Consider the following 17842-nt stretch of genomic DNA (forward strand, 5'->3'; position numbering starts at 1 on the left):
TCTGACTCTTTGCAACCCCATGGATTGTAGCCTGCCAGGCTCCTCTGCCCATGAGATTTTCCAGGCAAGAATACTGGAATAAGTTGCCATGCCTTCCTCCAGGGGATCTTCCCAACCCAGGGATCGAATCTCAGATCCCTTACCATCTGAGCCATGAGAAAAGCCCATGTAGGAAATCAGCTTTTTCACTCCCTGTAAGAGTATAAATTGGTCTAAGTACTGAATCCTGATTTGAATACACAGTATCTAGTCATGTTAAATCTGCACATATCCTCTGACCAGATGATTCCATTTTGGAGTGTAATTCAAAGAACCCCTTGCCCTTGTAAAAAGATGACATGCACAAGGATGTTCTTTGCAGCACTGTTTGTAAGAGCAAAAAAATTAGAAATGATTAGAATGTTTATCTACAGTAAAATTGATACATTTTTATATAATCATAATGAAATAGTACACAATACTTGAAGGTATGTGTTGATCCTATATGCCTATGAATTAAAAGGAAAATACAATGTTTGGTTAAAAAATCAACATATATGTGCTCTCCTTGACATCAAATATTAAAACACATAAAATAGCACTATAGGTTGTTTATACACATACATGTGATAAAAGTATAAACCCATGGACAAAGTGGGAACATGCTCCTCTATTGTGGTTGCCTCTGAGAAGTGAGGACCAAAAAGATAAGGGAGAGGGTGGGCCTCAACAGTTTCTGTAATGTCTTATTTTATTAAAGAATGTTATGATCAGTGCTATTATTTGTGATATCTGGATTGTGGGTATGGAGGTTTTGCTACAAAATGCCCCATTCTACTCTTGGTACGGAGGTCAGATTCTCACCCTGTTCTGGCTTCCTCTCAGACGCAGAACCTCATGTAGAACCCGCCCAGCCCAGTGATTAGGGCCATATTGCCTGTGACAAGCTTGCTTTCTGTGGACCGAATTGTCCACTTCCTTTCTTCAGTTCTGTCTGCTTATCACTACATCTTCCTTGTCCGTTCTGAACCAATATATAATGTCACCATGCCAGGCAGATATCACATTTGCTGTCATGTTCCCTTTCCTTGTAGCCAATGAGACCGGGCCAAACCTCCAACCTCCATCCCCACCAGCCCCTGAGAGGTCTGTGTTCCTCGTACTCAGCCTATCCCCCAAATACTAACTGCATCTTCCCTGTGTCATAGGTCATTACTGGCACTGAGTTTTGAGTTACAGAACTGATTTTTTTCTCACTCATATTACTAGATTTCCTCAACATCCAACATCAGGTCATAATGACATGCATACTTCTCAGCTACTTTCTAGTTTTGACTATGCATTTACCCACAGCTGATACTTACCGTCAGTTGGAAATTTAAACTACACTCAGTTTTGTTTTGTTTTGACCTAAATGAGCAGTTTTGATCTAAGTTTGATATTTTGGCTGCTCCGCTCTTCCTTTTGTTCCCAAAGAATGAAAGTGCAGCTGCATGTATTTTTCTGTATCTGTGCTTTTTACGAGTCTAAGCTAAGCTCAGGAGGACAGAGAATCTATTGGACTGACATTGATGCAAATGTATACAGGCAATTCAAATAGAGACCCTTCTGGCAGAATGCACTTTGGAGTGAATGAAGCAGTTTTGGTATGTTAGAGATGAAATCATTTCAGGAGAAAGATATGTGAAATTGTGGTGAAAATCAATGGAAAACATGATTTGATATAAATTAATCTATTTTAATACAAAATGTAGTAGCAGTGAAGTTGTAATAATATTTTAGAACTAAAAAAAAATCAGGAAGTAATAAAACATTTTTAGCTGAGTATTTATAATTCACCTCTCTCAGAAATTTTGAAACTATCCACAAAATGACTCATGAATAAATTACCTCTTGTCTCAAAAGACGTTCTGCCTGATTTCTAGTAATATTCCTATGGTACCACCTGTAAAAGCAATAAAAATAATTTTTAAGTGTTATATATCATTTATTTCCAGAAAAATACCTGTTCCATTTCCTTTATTTTAAAAAACACACTCCAGAACTAATTTTATAAATGGACTGATTAATTCACATAAACAATCATGTACTATAATAATATATCAATTGATTTTTTAACAGTTATATTAATTGCAAGCCAGTATCTCATTTTTCTACCATATTTCAATTCAACTTTCTGAAACACACTTGGTTTAACACACTTAATTTTGAATGGTTTAACTTCCTGAAAATTTCCATGAAATGTGTGTGGTTAAAAAGCCATCATCTTCGATAAACACTTTCCTGAGCTTTGGTTAAACCCAACTAAAACATACACATTTCTTTCCCCTCAGGAATATCTTATTTGCATGCTTTTACATGTGCCGTTACCTTTCCAAACTTAAAACTCATACTGACTCATCTGATTCTCCTAAATATGTTGTTGTTGCTGTTTAGTTGCTAAGTCATGTCCAACTCTTTTGCAACCCCATAGCTCACCAGACTACTCCGTCCTTGGGATTTCCCAGGCAAGAATACTGGAGTGGGTTGACATTTCCTTCTCCCAGGGATCTTCCCCAGTCAGGGGTTGACTCACGTCTCCTGCATTGGCAGGTGAATTCTTTACCACAGAGCCACCTGGGAAGCTCCAAAGTATGTCACCTTGTAGTAAACTCAGTAATTTACTAGAGTAAATGGAACAACCAGTATACTAATCACCCCACCCACACCCTCCTGGGCCTCATATTCTCCTCATTCTGCCCTCACTCACTAAACTTCCATCACATTGAATTTCTTTCCTGGCTGAAATTCACCAAGCCCTTTTCTGCCTCCAGCCTTCCTGTTGTCTCTGCATGAAACACGTCATTAAATGACCTTAAAATATCAGACGTTCACACAGTAATCATAATTAATGAACACTGTAATTTAAACATATGGTTTTGGGACCTCCCTGGAAGTTCAGTGGTTAAAACTTCATCTTCCAATACAAGGGGTGTGTGGGTTTGATCCTTGATCTGGGAGCTAAGATCTCACATACCTCAGGGACAAAAGACCAAAAACAAAACAGAAGCAATATTGTAACAAATTCAGTAAAGATTTCTTTTTAAATGGTCCACATAAAAAATCTTTAATAAAAATTTTATTAAAAAAAAAATAAACAAATGGTTTGATGTGACAGCACCTAAGCAGTAAGCAAATGTTGTACAGGAAAGAGAGAGGAAGTGACAATAGAACAATGGAGAGGAAAAGAAAAATGGAAACACTTTCATTTCAAAACAAGATTTTAAAAAGAGGTTAATCTAATATTACCAGAAATACTATTTTTGTGGACAGCGGAAGAAAGGGTGTGTGTATAACCAGGCATTAAGTCAAGTGATGGAGCCCAGTGGTGGCTGAATAAGACTCATACCTGCCTGGGACAATGGAACCTATCTCCTCATGTGGACTTCCCCTAACCTTCTATAGTAGAAAGCTGCCACTAACTAGCATGGCCAGGTTTTTAAAATATTAATGCGCTTCAATTGAAAATGGTCTTTTAAAAAGATGAACCACAGAGAACAGGAGATGATTACAGATGATTCTAGTCAAAGTCATATAACTACCTATTGCTAATGGGAACAAGAGTAACTGTGAATTTAAACTGTGCCTATCATTCAATACTTGTTAATGAATATTCTTATTGTGGGAGGGAATTTCAAGATGAGTCTGAGACCTCTTGTTGTAGAAAGAAGAAATTCTTTCAAAATAAATGAGGCAGAGTTAAATTCAAGGGGACCAGTTTAAAGAGGCCCCCATACTGGCTAAGTTATGAAATATGGGTCTAAAAAGAGACTAATGATTATAGCTCACTGAAAGAGACTGAAGTTGTGAAAAGAGAAGACTGCATAATGACACTCAAAAAGGGAGGAATTAACATAAACTGATTTTTTTCTAAATGTTTCTTTACCTGCTGTCATGTTGGTATTAATTTTGTTGCTTTGTATTTATTTATTATAGTGATAAATAAAATATATTGTGATTAAATATAAATTAAAAATCCATCCGTGTGGAAGTCATTCTCAGAATGACTTCAAAAAAGTAACAAAAGAACCAGATAGAAGTATATGATGAATTTAAGATCAATTAAAATAAGGCAGAATTCCATCTGCATTATGATAATGATAAGTAAAAGGCAGAAAAAGGATAAATGTAATTTAGAGGAGGTTGAGGCATGGTATTTCAGAATTTCAACTATTTAAGTCAGATGATAAAAGGTAGAAGAGTTTTTTGTTTTGTTTTATTTCAAATAGGTAAGGCTGCAACTTCTTTACTGAGACAATACTGATTATAAAACTAACATTGAATGATGTCAGTAGAACCCCCAATACACAGGATTGGGGTGGGGATTCTATTAATACATTTTTTAAAATCTACTACATCTAACTGTGGTTGACTACAACCATCACATATGGAACTTATATGTAAGCTTCCCATGCGCCAGTCTTAGATGTCTAATCAATAAAGAACAGTATTGTGGCTTTGAGTTTTAGACCTGGAAACCCTATTAGATCTGAGAAGGTTAATTTGCTTCACTTGGTGACTTTCTGACCCTGAGAAGATTTAAGCATTTAGTGTAGAGAAAATGAGGTAAGTCACATTCATAGCTCAGGATAATCAATGTCTGCTACTTAGAGTATCAAAAATTTTAAGAGAATCTGGCATATCAGATTTTTTGTCTTTGCTTGAAGATTTATAACTAATCTTCAACTTGTTTACCAGCTGAGCCACAAGGGAAGCCTCTGATAGCTCAGTTGATAAAGAATCCGTCTGCAATGCAGGAGACACCAGTTCAATTCCTGGGTGGGAAAGATCTGCTGGAAAAGGGATAGGCTACCCACTCCAGTATTCTTGGGCTTCCCTGAGACCAGGGTTTGATCCCTGGGATGGGAAGATCCTCCGGAGTAAGGGAAAGGCTACCCACTCCAGTATTCTGGCCTAGAGAATTCCGTGGACTGTAAAGAGTTGGACACAACTGAGTGACTTTCACTTCACACTTCAACTTGATATTTGAAGTTTGAGAATAACTAATTTTTAAAATGATATTCACATGGTTAAAATAACTCAATTCACATTATGTTTAATTAAACATTTATGTTTAATTTATTACATTTCCAGGATCATGTAAGGACATACAAGGGACTATTACAATTGCAAATTTGACGGGTCAGGCATGTCCTTTATAAAGAAAACTGAATTTATTCAGTTTATTAATGCAAGTTAAATGTTTCAGGAAACTTAATTAACTGAGTTTGTAAGTAGGATGGATTGTTTAAGGATATTTTTATGTCGAGTATGCATTTAGGTAATTGTTCTTGTTTTTTAGATTTATAAATAGTATATCAAGATTTTAAAGTTCAATTTGAAGGCTTACTGAAAACAAAGTTTTTTCATTGTAATGTTGATAATTTGGATATTAATTTCAAACCAAAGTAGCCATAAACATTTCTCTGTATAAAGGTTCCCCAGAGATGTCAGAAGCCCACGTGGACAGCATTCCTTCTTCCATCAGCCCCCTATCTCCTTCCTTTCTCCTTTAGGCCTCAAGTCACATCCTCAGAAAGGTCTTCCTCACTCAACATGCTCATTTAAATTATATTCCCTCCCCTCTTGTTTCCTTCCCATGCCCCATACTACTCCTTCATAACACCACAATTTAAAATGATGTATTTGTGAATTCAGGGTTGCTTAATGTCTATTTCCTTGTGAAGCTGTAAGTTCCATGAAAACCAGGACTCCTTCTGTGTATTCCATATTGTGTTTCCACTGCTTACAACAGCTAACATCTAACATTATCCTAAGTACATAATGATAAAGATCAAACAAATTAAGTGGAGGACTGAAGTAACTCTGAATGTAGTGTACCAGTTATACTGGGCAAGGTGGACAAAGCTGTCAATGTCTTTCTTGTTTCACAGTTCAAGGAAATAGTCATAACTTCTAGAATGTATTGAAGAGCTACTATGTACCGAATGAGACAGGCATTATTGTCCCCAGGGTTCAGATCATTCAGAGATTTAACGGCATTAGGTAACTTTGCTCAGAGCTGAACCATTAGTCAAGAGGGATGCCAGGATTTGAACCCAGATTTCTCTGATTTCTAAGCCCGTACTACTGCACTTCAATGTGGGACAGTAGTTTCTGTACAGTCAGTAGAATGGTGCTTGGTGCATAGTAAGTGGTTGATCAATTTTAGTGATTTATATTGATGATCTATATTTTAATAACCTTCTTGAAACCATAATAAAATTTAAAATTGGTCTTTTCATAATTAAAGTCATTATAAAAGAAGGCTTACAGAAACATAAATCCAGGCTAAGGAAATGAGATGATCAGAGTGGTTTAATTTGTGATCCAGTATCTGCAGTATAAACAAGTTGTTAAAGCCAGACGCTAAGCCTGGTCTAAACAGGGGAAGCAACAAGCACATCAATTCATAACAGAAGGAAGAAAAGTAGCCCTGCTGATTACTGAGCATCTACTTGCTAACCACCAGGCACTGTGTTAGGTACCTTCACACAGGTCTCCTTTAATTTCCAGGAAAATCCAAACTGAAGTTAGAATATGGTGATAAAACCATCTTATTTTTCTGGTTTTTCTTAGCAGGAGATTTTCAAACAAAATTTTCCCTGACCTGGCCTTCAAAGAGTTCAAAGAGACCTGTTTGTGCTGAGCAGCTTCAGCTGGGGCTAGTGGTGAGTTCCTCTCCCCCACCACACCCCCCTGCCTACTCCCACCCCCAACTCCATGCATGGGGCATGCCTGAGCAACTGTAGAGAGTTGTGGGGCTATTTGCTAAGGAAGGCGGGGTCAGCCACCTGGGGGCTTTGAGTGGAGAAGGAATTTCAGGGTAGAGCTAAATGACACAGATCAAGAGAGGGGTTATGACAAGCTAAGCAAAGGAGAGGAAGAGAGAAGAGACACTGTGATGGAGCTGAGGACAGAGACTTGAGGAGAATGGAAACAGACAGCAGAAAGGTCTGGTAAGGTTATGGGTGTTTTCAGTGACGGATGTGCTGAGTCTGGAGTTTCCCAGGTGGCACTAGTGGTAAAGAACCTGCCTGCCAACGCAAGAGATATAATAGACGCAGGTTCTATCCCTGGGTTGGGAAGATCCCCTGGAGGAGGGCATGGCAACGCACTACAGTATTCTTGCCTAGAGAATCCCATGGACAGAGGAGCTTGGTGGGCTAAAGTTCATGGGGTCACACAGACTCAGACATGACTGAAGCGACTTGGCAGGCAGGCAGGCATGCTGAGTCTGGCCTACAAATGGGCTTCAAAAAGCAGCAAGGCAGTCCAAGGCTGAGTTCTCTTTTAATTTGCCTGGTTCTCAGGCAGGTACCTGTTCTAATGCCTCAACTCACATCACCTAATACAACCTACTAGAACATATGCTAATTGCAAAACCAGTATCTAAGCCAGGGGAGGGCACTCAAGTGCTCAAACTGCAAACCTAAATTTATAAAAGACTAGGAAACCAACCCAGAATACTCTTTGGAAGGAGTGATGCCGAAGCTGAAACTCCAATACTTTGGCCACCTGATGCAAACAGCTGATTCATTGGAAAAGACCGTGATGCTGGGAAAGATTGAAGGCAGGAGGAGAAGGAGGCAACAGAGGATGAAATGGTTGGATGGCATCACCAATTCATGGACATGAACTTGGGCAAAGTCCAGGAGATGGTGAGGGACAGGGAAGCCTGCCAAGCTGCAATCCCAGGGCTCCCAAAGAGTCAGACATGACTTGGTAACTGTACAACAAGGACCACTCCTAGCCCTGTCACTCTCTATCTATACATTAATATCTCAACCTTATTTTCTGATCTGCAGATTGAGGGGTTAAATAGTGCTTGCTTATGTTTTATCTTCTAAATCCATTAATATATTGTAAAAAGAATGCATTTCTAAGCAAAACTCTAGTGAACATATCAAAAGTTCTTCTGAACTATAGCATTAGCCTATTTCTCATCTTCAGTGATTTCTAAACACTTCAAAACATGAGTCAAACTATAGTAATATGTCTGTATATTAAGTCTAACTTAATTAATGAACAACTGATGTCACTTTTTATTTTTATTTTTTATTTTTGGTCAAGCTGCACAGCATAGAACATCTTAGTTCCCCAACCAAGGATGGAACCCATGCCTCCTGCAGTAGAAGTGTAGAGTCTTAACCACTGGACCACCAGGGAAGTCCCCATTTTTAAAATAATAACTTTTCCACTTAGGACATGCAGTAAAACAAGTGCAAGATGAGTGTTTGGTTTCTTGTAGTCACTGTTAAAATTTTCTTTAATTGGCCATACAAAACAAAAAAAAAGTAATTTTAAGAAAAAGAAGTTTCTGAATCAGCCATTATTAAGATCAAAAATCTAAGCTAAAGCTTCCAAATGTGTTACTTTCTTTTCCCTTTTCAGACCCAAAACAGTATGTATACTAATAAGTTACCCAAATGTACCTGATTTTTATAGATTAACCATGGGACATATTTTGGAGGACACTTACTCATATATTTCTAAATTAGTTGGTTTGTTTTCGGTCACATAGTTGCTTGGAATTAAGCCTTCATTCCTACAAACACAAAGCAAAAACCAAAATTTTGACACATCTGTGGTATTATTGTGGCGAAGATCCCTTTAAAAAACCTCAAGGATGCAGAGGAAAATCAAATTCATTTGACTAATTAAATTGTCGAGAGAAGAAAAAACTTTTTTTCATTTCAACATTCAACTAAAATCTTTGCACAACAAATACTAAGTTTCTGATGTTTAACATTAGTAGTTTAAGATGTTTTCTGACACAGATATCTTTGCAAATAGGAAAAGGGCCACTTAATATGATCACTGGGACATCATAGTGACTAGATTAAAAACATACCAACTACAAAGATATTGACGTAATTCTTTTTCATTGCTGCAGAGCATCCCACAGAATAGATATCCTAGTTTAGCCATGCCTCCATTACAACAAAGCTGTACAGAAATACTTGAATATGCCTTCTTGTGCACAAGTAAGAGTATTTCTCTAAGACAGATACAAAGTGGGGGAATTGCCGGGTTGCTGATTAAGTGGTTCTTTTCAGTAGATACAGCAAATTGCTGTCGAAGGGCAACAATTTTCACACTTATCAGCAGGGGAGGAGTTTTTCTTTTCCTATAACTTCACCAACAAAATCTGAAATTTAAAATCATGAAAGATCTCCAAGACATATTATTGAGGAATACAAGCAAGTTGCAGAGCAATGCATAAAGTCTAGTCAGATTTAAGTAAATTAAATCTTCAGACAATACCATATTTTTAATACATCCAAGAAAGTGCACTGAAAGCGATCTGGACAGGAAGATCATTGAAATGAATCACTAAATGGATAATGGTGCTTACTTTTGGGAAAGAGTCTGGGTTTGGAGGTGTGGCAAAGCAGAATTTGGGCACTATTTATCATGTTTGAATATTATTTTTTTAAACCTATATTCACTTATTAACTTTGAAGTTAAAAATTGGTGCTATTTAAGTCTGAGTCATGACAACACACCACCTGGAAGGGTAGTTAATTATACAGCCCTGAACCTACTAACTCATATGATCACTGGGACATCATTCCTCTCTACCCGCTGAAAAGCCTCCAGCATATGTTGAGTCTTAATGAAGAACTGGTAAAAGAGCCAAATCATTAAGAAAACATAAAGAAAGAGATTTGTATGTACTTAGATACTTATAACCTTATACCTTAGATACTTATACCTTAGATACCTATAACGCTTAGATACTTATAACCTCAAAATCTTGACAAGGATCAGAAATCAAGGCCAGAATTCTCTCCCTGAAAGTAGACATACTCCTCAGAATTCTTTTCTACCCAGGACTCCAGTCTAGAATTAACAATCTATCGCAACCAGTACAAAGAACCGATACAAAGGCCCTTTGTATCCCAGGGCCATTTTTTCTAATTTCATTCAGAAACTACTGCAATGTTTACTTCCAAAACTAGTCATTGTAGAAATATGAAAATGAGTAAGACACTGTTTCTGTTTCTATCTTAGAGCTTAATAGGAAAAAAAAATTCAAATTGCGAAAAAAAAAAAAAGCATAAATTAGAAGAAGAACTTGTATGGTAGAAACTAGTATTATGCTTATTTACAAATAAAATTCATTAAAAACAGAACTATCATATGATCCAGCAATTCCACCTCTGGGTATTTATCTGAAGAAAATGAAAACACTAACTTAAAAAGATACCTGCACCCCCATGTTCACTGTAACACTATTTATAACAGCCAAGATATGAAATATTATTCACCCATAAAAAGAAAAAAAAAATTTGTCATTTGCAACAACATAGACGGACCTTGACAGCATTATACTAAGTGAAATAAAGAAAAACCATGTGGTCTCACTTACATGTGAAATCTTTAAAAAAAAAAATGAAAAATTGAAACAAAACAAGCTCAAAGGACAAAGAATACACTGGTGGCTGCCAGAGGCAAGGGTGGTTGCAGGGCGATAAAATGGGCGAAGGGGATCAAAAGGTATAAACTTCCAGTGACACAATAAATGAGGCTTGGGGATATGATGTATAGAATGGTGTCGAGTTAATAGTACTGTATTGCATGTTTTAATTCTACAGTGATAACAGAACAGACTTCTGTAAGATTTCAATACATTTAGACCATGAAATTTTTGCACCCAGTCTTATGTCCCTGAATATGTTCCAGTGTCTCCTAGTTTATTGTCTTATCAATTCAGTTCAGTTCAGTAGCTCAGTCGTGTCGGACTCTTTGCAACCCCATGGACTGCAGCACGCCAGGCTTCCCTGTCCATCACCAACTCCTGGAGCTTGCTCAAACTGATGTCCATCAAGTCAGGGATGCCATCCAACCATCTCATCCTCTGTCGTCCCCTTCTCCTCCCACCTTCAATCTCTTCCAGCATCAGGGTCTTTTCCAATGAGTCAGTTCTTCGAATCAGGTGGCTAAAGTATTGGAGTTTCAGCTTCAGCATTAGTCCTTCCAATGAATATTCAGGACTGATTTCCTTTAGGATTGACTGGTTGGATCTCCTGGCAGTCCAAGGGACTCTCAAGAGTCTTCTCCAACACCACAGTTCAAAAGCATCAATTCTTCAGCACTCAGCTTTCTTTAGAGTCCAACTCTCACATATCCATACAGGACTACTGAAAAAACCATAGCTTTGACTAGGCGGATCTTTGTTGGGAAAGTAATGTCTCTGCTTTTTAATATGCTGTCTAGGTTGGTCATAGCTTTTCTTCCAAGGAGCAAGTGTCTTTTAATTTCATGGCAGAAGTCACCATCTGCAGTGATTTTGGAGCCCAAAAATATAAAGTCTCTCACTGTTTCCATTGTTTCCCCATCTACTGGCCATGAAGTGATGGGACCGGATGCCATGATCTTAGTTTTCTGAATGTTGAGTTTTAAGCCAACTTTTTCACTCTCCTCTTTCATTTTCATCAAGAGGCTTTTTAGTTCTTTTTATTGTCCATAGGAACTTGAATAGAGTTTGTATCCTACGGTTGTGTGAAAGTTGTATAAATTTATATTATGTTGAATTGATTCATAGTGCTTTTCAGGTCTACTATATCCTTCTACTTCTCTGTATATTCATTCTATTACTTTTTAAGAGTTTGATATTGAAACTCTAACTAAACATCTTAATTTACCTACTTTTAAAAAATTATAATATATATAATAGAACTATATGTAACTTTGTTCTATATTTTCCAAGTCTCCTGTAAATGTGTTACCTTAGTTTCATAATTTAAAAAAGTTAAAAAGCATTAAAAGTGAAAAATAGTACCATATTGCATGTCTGATTGCTAAGACAGTAAATCATAAAAGTTCCCATCACAAGGGAAAAAAAATTGTAACTATGTATGCTGCCGAATGTTAACTAGACTTGTAGTGATTATTTCACAATAAATACGAAGAGCAAATCATTATGTTGTACACCTGCAGCTAATATAATGTTCTATGTCAATTATAGAGACTTCCCTGGTGGCTATATCTGAGAAGAAAGAAAGAAAGGGAAAAGGGAGGAAGGAAGGGAAGGAGGGAGGGAGAAAGGAAGGAGGGAAAGGAAACAGAGAGGGTAAGTAATTTGCCCCAAAACACACAGCAGTGTGTGGCTACATCAGGCTATAAAGCCACATGTACCTAGTTTGGAGAGTCTGCCTGAAATCACAGCATTATAATGCCCATTCATACAGACGGAGAGGTGTGGGAACAGCTTCTGTTTCATTTACAAGGGAGAGTTATAAACCTTGAGAAAATAAACAGAGTCTGTTTCTCTAATAAACTAAATGGAGTCTATTTCACACTTCGGAAGTCTGTAGGGACTAAAAGAGGAAAGATTTGGTGAAGACAAACCACCAGTCTTACCCCAAGCGGTCTCTTGCTTTCCACCAGTGAGGATCATACTTCTCCAAGATAAGGTATTCCTCTGCTCTCTTTAAAGCTAGATCATAGGGCTCTCTGGGCAGGAAATCATACAGTGCTTTAACATGGATCTTCTCTTCAGAAACCTCAGAGGGTGGGAGGGGAGGCAGTGGCTTGCGTTTTGATGGTTGCCCATGGCCCCTGTTGGACTGTAAAAAATTAAGGAATGAGTCGTGGTACTATTGTTTAAGTGATCTGAGCTAAAAAAAAATAAGGGTAGAGAGCATCTGCCTGCCGCCTTGTTTCTCCCAGCTAGCTGCAGTAAAGCAGAAGCCTGGGTGGTATAAACATAGGAAATGACTAACTACAAAACAATTTTCAGATCCAGCAACACACTCATCATTTTGTAAATTCTCAAGATCACAAATTCTCTTGCCAGCATGGCACTGAATATTTTCATGTCATAATTCTTAAAATGTTATTTTCTCCTTAATAAGTTCACTTTAAGGATTTTTCTCCTTTAGAAAAAGGAGAGAGAGAGAGGAAAAAAAAAAGCTTTTCCCTTTAATATGCTGTAAGCTTGTGTTTGGGCTTATCAACTTCCCAAGAAAATTTATTTTCTAACACTGAACTGAAAATTAATCCTGGCCTCAAAATGGTGATAGCCAGAAGGCATTTTTTCCCCAATTTCAAATTCTGCCAAAATATTACAGAATAGGCCATTTTAACTGGTCTTATTTTCTTTCCCTTTCTTCTAGGCTGTTGATTCACTAAAAGTTTATTGAAAACTTATTATGTGCCAAGCATGACATTAGGTTCTGGGCAGGGTAGCAAACGGTACCTCACGAAGCACAGACCCTAAAAATGCCACCTTCCTCTACCCCTTCTCCCCCTTCAAAATGATACTCACTTGCTTCTTACTTGGCAAGTCACTGAACCACGGTCTGCGACGCTGTGTGTATTTTTCTGAAAGTTCTTCATCTTTGCTAAGGCTTATTTGTGTCCTCACTTGCCTGTCATTGAAAAATAATCACGTTACAAAGGATTATTTTACTCTTAGCTATAAATCCACTAGACTATAAACAAGCTAGTAGTGAAGTCTTCTTCCTATTTTTTATTTAGAAGACTTCCTAACTCCATTTCCTTGGGCAAGGTACTCTGGGACCTCTCAGAACTTTATTTTACTTTTTTTAATCTAGGACTAGAGACACTAAGAGCATATAGAGTTGCTATGAATAATAAAATTGAGAAAATACATGTCACACGGGCAACACAGAGTCTGGTGACTATTAAGGGCATACAGTTAAATCACGATAATGAAGACCTTTCTGTGTCAGGCAGTGTTTCACATTTCACATGCATCGCCTCATTTGAAAGCATCTATTGTTAAAAAGTAGACATGGTGTAGCGATTAAGAACATGAGTTTGGATCCCAGATCTACCATTTTTATAGTGTGGCCTTGGGCAACGTAACCTCCCTAGGCCTGTGTTTCTTCATCTGTATAACGGGGATTGTAAAAACAAACAAATAAAAAGGGTGGTTTTGAGAGTTACTAAGAGCTAAAAAAAGTAAACTGTTTAATACAGTCTGACATACAGGACTCCCATTAAATGCTGGCTGTTACTATTATCGTGGCACCCTGGATTTTTATCTTTATCCATCATTTACTGGGCACCAGAGTATAAAACACATTGGTAGTTTCAGGGAGAACCTCAAATAAGACAGGATTCTTGCCCTTAAAAGGTAAAAATTACAGAATGAGACACAGACACATAAATAGCACGCATGAAACAAAAATCAAATAGAGAACCAGGCCGCATGCTCTGGGAACACAATGGAAGGAGCAATTAAGTCCAAGAGGATCGAGAAAGGACCATGGACCTGGCACATGACCTATTGCTAGCTTTAAATGAATGGCCATTCAGTAGGGAAAAAATGGGAGGAGTTTCCCAGGCAGATGAACAGCAGATTCAAAGAAACATGGAGATCCCACCCAAGAAGTTGCCCTCGGACTTACCGCTTCTGCACGGAACAGCAACAGCAGCAGCAGAAAATCGACTGGATGGTGTTATCTGAAAAGCAGATCATTTTCAACTGTTAGAAAGCCATGAATCCATGATATTGGAAAGAGGAGGCTGCTGGCACTATTCCAAAGGAGGAAATCTCTGAGGGCATGGGTAATAGAAAGTTTCCTACACATGCAAACCTTTACCCTGCCCTTCTTCACTAGTAGAAGATGAAAGATTGTCACTAACACGAAAATAAGTTACTGGTACCCTGGCCACTGTGGTTTCCCTTCTCAGGCTCTTATCTCTGGGTCTGGTTTCATGCATTTCCTCAGTCAGTGGATGAAAAATGACCAGTGTATTCACTTCACATTGATAAGGGCTGATGTCGGCTGACAAATGTACCAAAGAATATGATTCTGAAAACAATGTTCCCTAGGGAATCTGCTAGCAGGGATTTTAAATTAGGTCCATTACATTTCTTCAAATATATTTTAAAATATATTTATATAAAGTAATATAAATATACTAAATATATTTATAATATTATGTAAGATATTATGTAATAATATAACTTAGCATGTTTATTCTATTTTTATATTTTGTGTATAAAAATACACTTACCTTTTTGGATCTCAAACTTTCTATGGATTAGGTTCAAACAAATGAATATTTAAAGAAAGCACTAACTACTTAGTGCTTTATTAAATCTGGGTCATTCTTACACTTCTTTTGTCAAGCTTAATCTTTATTTGTTAGATTATTTGCCTATTTTCAAACCATAAATAAATTTTGAATATATCAAAAGCTGTTTTATGTGCACAGAACCTACATTTCACAGCAACTCTTTCTCATACTGGCCCCTGAAAATGAAATATTATTAAGAAAGCAGAGTACATTAGACATGAGCATTAGCTTTGAGGTTAGAAAGGGCTGCATATGAATTCTAGCTGGAGGTGGGTGGGGTGCTGACTATATCGGGAATAAGTCCCTTTACTTCTCTAAGTCATTGTTTTCCTATCTGTAAAAACAAGAAAATCATACCTATCCCCTTTGAGAAGCCTTCAGGGGCAGAGATTAATCTCTGCCTTTGTGGGTTTGGGCAAGCTAGTTAAGTGTTTCGTGCTTAGGTTTCCTCATCTGTAAAATGGGAATAATAGGATACTTAGCATGTAAGGCTACTGTGAGGATTAATTGAATGAGTTCCTATACAACACCTAGAACAATGCCAGGTATGTTTAAGAGGGCAATCAAGATCTATTATCATTACAGTTTTGTTGAAAAGGTTAAACTAGATGTTTTCTCTAAAGTTTCTCTCCTGGAACACACGAGAGAGACGGATCCAAGCAGAAGCCACCCAGTACAATCTACCCCTCAGCATCCACTCTATGCCCTCAGAACACAGGATGCAACAAAGCCCTATCAGCTAACATATTATCACCAGCTGATGTCAATTTGATTACACTCCCACCTGAAACTTGGTACATTAACCATCATTAGGATTCTTACATCAGATAAAGAAATGAGGTGAAAACAAGAGTAACAGAGGACATAGTTGCTACAATTCCCACCTTTACAGCTATCCTGCGTCATAAGTTGATCACAGGTGCCCTCTGTCACCTTCCATTCCTTGTGCCCTCTTGCCTTTGCTAACACTTTGGTGGAAGGAGCTTTCCTCTGCTGGAATTGCCCAAATGTTCATTCCTGTAGGATCTGGTCCTTAGGTGTTCTTAATGGGGTTGTTACAATTTTCTACTGACCAGGACTATTTTGAATACTAAGAAATGAAGCTAGTGGCTACTGTTGCCTCCTGAGGTGGCCCACACTCTGTGGAGTGTGTTTCTCTCTAAATAAATCCACCTCTTACCTATCACTTTGTCTCTCACTGAATTCTTTCTGTGATGAGACAACAAGACTGAGCTTCATTAGGTCCTGAAACCCCCACCAGATGGAAGAAGTTAACTTCATGCTGCCCACAAGCACGTAGTCCCCAGACCTGTTGGAACCAGAAGTTGATGATGCTGACTCACCACTAGCCAATCAGAAGAATGCCCATAAGCTGATCATGCCCTGCTCCTTGAACCATTCCTATAAAATTCCTCATTACCGCCTCCAGGGGAGAAACACTGTGACCTACCCACCCATCCCCCTCCTTGCCTGAAAAGCAATAAAGCTATTCTTTTCTACTTCATCCCCAAAAGGAAAGAAATGAAGCTAGTATGTCCCCTCAGTTTCCAAGTCCTCTTTGTCCTCATTGTAAAGAATGAACCCAGTTTCTTCCTGGAAATTGGGATACTCATCTCTGATACATTGAATCCTTTCTGTGCCCATCAACTCACTAATACCAAGAATCCCACAATGGTCAGAGGGCAATCTTAGCTCCCAATATTCCCTAAGAAAAGGATTCTTCTCTGGGGCACTGGTATCTCCAAGCTCACCAAACACAAAAGTCACAGGGAAAGAAAATAACAATATTCCAGTGAGCTATTAGTTGGTAAGAGGGGCCACTCCAATCTCTTCTTCCTCAGTTGCCAGACTCATGCATCCTAGCTTTATGAAGACATCACCACATTTGCTGCTGGTTTAAGACATTTACTGTATCCTATAGAACATCTTTCCAACTTTGCAAAATGTTGTCTCCCAGATGTCATAGGAATTGATGCTTTAGCAGGCCATTTAGCAACCAGAAGCCAGAGAGCTTGGAAGCATGTTGAACTAAGCCCTACAGATAACTTTTCCAGGAGAAGAAGGAATACCAAGAAGCCAAGCTCACTAAGCCACCATGGAGGCTGGTTCTACATTTAACTCCTACTGGTCATCCTTCCAGGATAGAACAGGGTGAATAAGAATAAAGACACCCAGGACAGTAATCAATTATATATTGTTTCCTTTTCCTTTCACTGAAATTGACCTTCAAAACCAGATTCAGGTATTACTAACACGCCTTTCTCTGATTTGGACACTGCCGTTATTCTGTCTTTGGGCTATAGACACCTTGGGGTCCAGTGGCAAACATCTCATTTCTATCAGGCAAAGATTCACCTTTACCCCTCTGATTTAATAGCTTTCTTCCTTAGCCAAGAAACCATCTGTTCTCCATCCCAAAGTTGATTTCTGGAGACTCAAATAGAGTCCCCCCCGCAACAAATTTGCACTACACTGTGTATTATTAGGCTTTTGGGTCTCAACTGCTTCTGTCAGTTTTTAAAATCTTACTGTTTTTCCCCACCCTTCTGTTACTGCTGCTGCTAAGTCACTTCAGTCGTGTCTGACTCTGTGCAACCCCATAGATGGCAGCCCGCCAGGCTCCCCCGTCCCTGGGATTCTCCAGGCAAGACTTCTGTTACTAAAAAGGTCTAAGTCTCCATTATCTGAATTATACCAAGAGCCTCCTAACTTCCTACTGCTCTACCCTTAACTCCCCCTATGGTTTCTTTTCCGCAGTCGGAGT

The 17842-nt window shown here is 38.2% G+C and overlaps 1 protein-coding gene across 3 annotated transcripts in view; it reads right to left on the reverse strand.

Moving 5' to 3' along the window:
* TXK (TXK tyrosine kinase) overlaps positions 1-17842 on the reverse strand; it is a 61988-nt gene that overhangs the window by 28964 nt on the left and 15182 nt on the right. Inside the window, exons 3-7 of one of the 3 annotated variants that reach the window (XM_010858887.1) lie at positions 14403-14457; positions 13295-13397; positions 12388-12593; positions 8501-8566; positions 1870-1924 (exon numbers count right to left, since the gene is read on the reverse strand). In XM_010858887.1, coding sequence (XP_010857189.1) covers positions 1870-1924; positions 8501-8566; positions 12388-12593; positions 13295-13397; positions 14403-14457 — 485 coding nt within the window. Of the gene's footprint in view, positions 1-1869; positions 1925-8500; positions 8567-12387; positions 12594-13294; positions 13398-14402; positions 14675-17842 lie in introns of those variants that run through there. The other 2 variants (XM_010858888.1, XM_010858889.1) reach the window with 2 other exon arrangements.

Source organism: Bison bison, unplaced genomic scaffold (assembly GCF_000754665.1).
Source record: "Bison bison bison isolate TAMUID 2011002044 unplaced genomic scaffold, Bison_UMD1.0 scf7180017864451, whole genome shotgun sequence".
In the NCBI taxonomy this organism is placed as follows: domain Eukaryota; kingdom Metazoa; phylum Chordata; class Mammalia; order Artiodactyla; family Bovidae; genus Bison; species Bison bison.